At 50.0% G+C, this 4,702-nt stretch overlaps 1 protein-coding gene across 22 annotated transcripts in view; it reads right to left on the bottom strand.

Moving 5' to 3' along the window:
* The window catches only part of PLEKHA6 (pleckstrin homology domain containing, family A member 6), a 147,017-nt gene that overhangs the window by 41,351 nt on the left and 100,964 nt on the right, over positions 1-4,702 (bottom strand). For all 22 annotated transcript variants that reach the window (XM_014549686.1, XM_014549690.1, XM_014549695.1 and 19 more), the window contains 2 exons: positions 4,110-4,190; positions 3,316-3,430 (listed from right to left, as the gene is read on the bottom strand). In XM_014549686.1, coding sequence (XP_014405172.1) covers positions 3,316-3,430; positions 4,110-4,190 — 196 coding nt within the window. The remainder of the gene's footprint in view (positions 1-3,315; positions 3,431-4,109; positions 4,191-4,702) is intronic.

Raw genomic sequence — 4,702 nt, forward strand, 5'->3', positions numbered from 1 at the left:
AGGAGAAGGAGAAGAAGAGTTGTTCTCCTTTCTAAGGCTCACACGTCTAACCCACCATCTCCTCTGAGACTCTGCCCCATCCATAAGCTCTCAAACCTGTCTTCAACTTTTCCTTCTCCCCTGGCTTCTTCTCCTCAGCAAACACACTCAGGTATCTCTTCTTAAACCATCTGTCTGTCTGTCTGTTTCTCTCTCCACCCCACCCCTACTTACACCTGCCCCCTCATCCCTACACCTGTCAGGTAACACCTTCCCTCCCTTCTCTCTTTCCCTTCAGGGATAGGCTACTGGGAAGAGCCCTGACTTCCTCTCCTCTCATGCACTCCTCACCCTCCTCCACCTCTTTCCATATCCTTATACATTGTGCCCGTATAATGTCATCCACCAGCAATAAGCTGACGATCCCCTAATGTACATCTAAGACCTCTCTCCTAGCCCCGGTTCATTTGGCAGCTGGTTGTCCAAACAGCCGTAAGAAAAGTACAAAACCAAACTCACCCTCTTTCTATCCAAATTGTTCTTCAGTATTTCTCTTCTTGGTGAATGGTACAGCCCGCCCCGTTGCCCAGACCAGAGCTCTGAACCACCTCACACCCTTCCCTCCGCTCCTTTCTACAATCACCTATGCAGGGCTAAGGAGTCTATCTTCCTTAAAGTTCTCAAATCTCACTTGTTGCCTCACAGATTGTCCTCTCTTCTGCCATGAATGAAGGGGATCTTTTTAAAACACAGCATCATCACGTCACTCGGAAAATCTCTCACCACCACTCATCACTTAGAAGTGAATGCAAGTTCATCAGCCCAGGACTGAAGGCCAGGTCTGTAAAATCAGGCAGGGCCCATAGCCCCCCTCTGCCACACGAGCAGGCAGCCCTGCCCCCTGTCGGGCCTAACTCCTGTGCTTCTCTCCCACCCCCATGCCTTTGCTCACTTGCTCTTCCACGGCGGGGGGTGGGGGGAGCCCCATCTCCCTTACCTACAAGTCCAAACTCATTCTTTAAAGCCCATTGCAGACCTCCCACTGCACAGAACCTCCCCGATCCCTCAAAGAAGCTAGCTGCCCCTCCTCTCCCCTCACTCTTAGAGTCTAGAACTTTTCACCCTGCAGTGGAACTGTTGGCCTTCTGTCTCCTTCACAAGACTGTGAGCTCTTTCCAGGGAGGAAATTTTGCATATCTCTTTATTGCCAGAGCCTAGCAGCTATAAGAAGCATTGCTAAGAACTTACAGAAGGAAGGAAAGAAGAAAATGGGCTTTATTATAACGTACTCCCCAGAAATAAGATTATTTTTCAAATTTTCTAGTAAAATCCCACATAGAAGGCTGAGAGTAGCCATCTGAAGAAGTCTAAGAACAGGCAAGTCCCCAAATCTTCCCTTTCCTCTCCGTCCATCATCAGTCATGGTTTCACCTCCACTCAGCAGCCTAGATACTGCTGCCCAAAGCTCCCCACTCCAGCTGTTCTCCTGCCAACCCCTCAGTACTCTAGCCTCCTTGTCTTTCTGCCACTGCTTCCCAGCAACCCTCAGCCTTAGCTCAACCCAACCACCTGCCTTCCCTGCTTCCATAGCCAGGCTATGAGCATCGCTGGAGGAAAGCCACTCACCTGGGGAGTGGAGCCATACAGATTGAGTCTATGACCCTAGATGACCTTTTAACACTACAGATAATATTTCATATGTCCCTTGTTGACCACTGTTCCTGTTCTCCAAACCTTGGGCATATTCTCAAATCCCCAATACCTTTCCACCCACCCAGCTCCTCTCAGCAGAAAACCCTACCTCCTACTTCCCAGCAAAAGTTGAGGACATCAGGTGGGAATGCCTTTAACTTCCTAGAACTGCCCCCCCACCCCCACCCCAACTTCAAAAACCTTGTCAATGCCGTCTCAGGAAGAACAGCCCTTCCCTATCTAGGCTAACAGCCCCTCTGCATCTGAGTCCTGACTCCCCGGCTTCCCCTTTCTCCTGATCCTATCCACTGGGTCATTCCACTCCTGCTTCTAACACCTTGAAACAAACCAAAATGAACAAAGAAAACCTCCCTCCATCTTGCATATCACCTAGCTACCACCCTCTGCCCCTCGTTTCCCTTAAGAGTCAAGTTTCCTTAAAAGTTTTTTTAAGCCCTGACTGGTTTGGCTCAGTGGATAGAGCGTCGGCTTACAGACTGAAGGGTCCCAGGTTCAATTCCAGTCAAGGGCACATGCCCCAGTTGTAGACCTCCATCTTGCATATCACCCTCTGCCCCTCGTTTCCCTTAAGAGTCAAGTTTCCTTAAAAGTTTTTTTAAAAATATTTCAAACATTTTAGAAAAGTAAGGAATAAAGCACCACTACATGTTGTTGTTTTTCTCTAATAAAACATGACAACTAGAGCCGAACTCCCTTTGAGCTCCTCCCAAACTTCATTACCTTTTCTTCCTCCCCAGAGGCAACCACTGACCCAAAATTAGTCTGCCTGTCCGTGGTTATATGCGCGCACTGCATATTTATCTGTAAAAATGTAGTATTGTTTTTCACGTTTGTATATTTTACATAAATGATATATTTTTCATATTCTACAACTTGCTTTTTACTCAACATTACATTTTCAAGATTTATCCTTATTAATACATACACATCTAGGCCGTTGAATTTTTGGAGAGTACTCCATTGCATGACTAGACCACACTGATTGTCTAGTTTCTTAGAAGAACAGTGTCTACTCTTCAGTGTTTTTCCACCTCCCCTCCCCCCTCCTCTTCAGCCCTCTCTGGTTTGTCTTCCACCCTCATCGCACCACTGGAACTGCCCTGGTCAGGTGTCCAGTCACCATAGTGTTGCTAAGCCCCATGGGTGTTTTCACCCAAGTAAGATCTCATGACATTGACCTCTCTGCAACATTTTTCTCTGGATTACTTCTTCCTCCAGAGACCCTCTTCCTTCCTCCTCCCTTTCTGAGCTCTCAACTGCCATGTCCTTCATGAGCTATCAGTGGTTCTCAATGAGGGTGGGGCAGCTTTGTTCCATAGGGGTCACGTGACAATGTCCAGAGACATTTTTGGTTGTCACATGGTGAGGGCTACTGGCCTCTGGTGGGTAGAGGCCAAGGATGCTGCTCAACATCCTATAAGGAATAATCCCACACTGCAAAGCATTATCCAACACAAAATGCTAATGGCGCCGCGGTGGAGAGGCCCTGGTGTAGATGCTGGTTTTCTGTGAGGTTCTGGTCTGAGCACCTCAACTGCTCATTGGGCCTGTGGACAGAGCTGGACAGGCTAATGCGCTTCCTAGGATTCTTGACTGACAGCCTTCCTTGGTGGCTGGACTCACCCGGACGCTGGGCCGCTCTGGAGGGACCTCCGACACCATGTTGTGGTTGGAAATGTCACTGTTGGTGGTAGCCGGGCGTTTCCCACCTGCTTTATTGGACATGTCCAAGGCCGATCTGATTTCAAGTTGACCCGAAGAGAAGAAAGAGGCTATTCAGAACCAAGAAACAATGGAAACCTCCATCCCTGTCCCACCCTGCCACCCCCTGTTCCAACATCAGCACAAAATTAGATCCCTAAGTGCTATCAAGAGGTCATCTCAGCTGCTCCCTCAGCTCTCCTGAGACTATCTGCCAGTAACCCCTGGTGTCTGCTCTTTCTTTCCTGTGAACTTATTGAAAAAACCTCAACCCTAGGACTCTGGAATTCCTTTCCCTTTTCATTTAAAAGACACAATAGCCCAGCGCACTATGAGAGTCATTTAATTATCTTTCTTCTTTCCCTCACTGAGCCAAGATGCAGAGCGAGTGGAATTAGCATTTGGCTCCCGTGGTTGTATCTGATTCCCTCACAACTCCCCTCAGAGGGCCCTGAGTGATGTGCCCAACTCAGGCCTGTCTCGCTCCTCTAGCTCAGCCTGTGAGAGGCACTAACCTGGGACCTGCTACATGTTGGGAAAAGTGGACGAGGGTGTCAAGCCAGAGGGTCTCAGCAGCGTCCATCCTCAGAACTGAGGGGCGTGGCCCTAAATCCCTTTGCTCGCCTTTCCCCCGCCCCCTGCTCCTTCCCAGCTGCAAAGTGTGGAGGGAGGTGGCCGACGATGGAAGGGGCAGGCAGGGAGTGGGGCAAACCTACGTTTTCAAGTCAAATTTTTTGTTTTCTTCCGGGACCTGGCCAGTCACTGGGTGTAGAAATGTGTTCCGTCTTTCATTGTGGCTGTGGAGGCAAAAGAGAGAAATCGTGGTCAAGACGAAGAAAGTGGAGACACCGCAAAGGGTGGAGAGTCCCTGGGCAGGGAGAGGGATGGCGACCACGTGGGAGCTCGTCCCCCTGTCCTCCAGGGGGATCCTGAGGCGGGCGAGATGGAAGCAAACAGAACGCCGGGCTGTGGAGAGAGCAGCGCAGTCAGGTTGGGGAAGACACCTTTCACTGGTCAGTGTTCACTACTTACTGGAGACCCCTGAGGCTGGAAATGAGCCTGTGGTCACCCTGGGCAGGTGTGGGGTGGGCAGGGGACTCCAACAGCCAAGATTTCACGTGTGGTATGTCCCCTCCCAGGGACAAGGCCTGCCAAGTGCTCCACATAAAAACTGCTCACTCATTTCTGCTGAGAGAATCCTCCCATGACCTTGGACTCCTTCCCCTGCTGCTCTGTGTTCCATCTCTTAGGAGAAATGAGAGACACAGAAACTCCATTCCTGAGCTTGGGCTGGGACCCCACCCCCACC

This window comes from Myotis brandtii, unplaced genomic scaffold (assembly GCF_000412655.1).
Source record: "Myotis brandtii unplaced genomic scaffold, ASM41265v1 scaffold566, whole genome shotgun sequence".
Classification (NCBI taxonomy): Eukaryota; Metazoa; Chordata; class Mammalia; order Chiroptera; family Vespertilionidae; genus Myotis; species Myotis brandtii.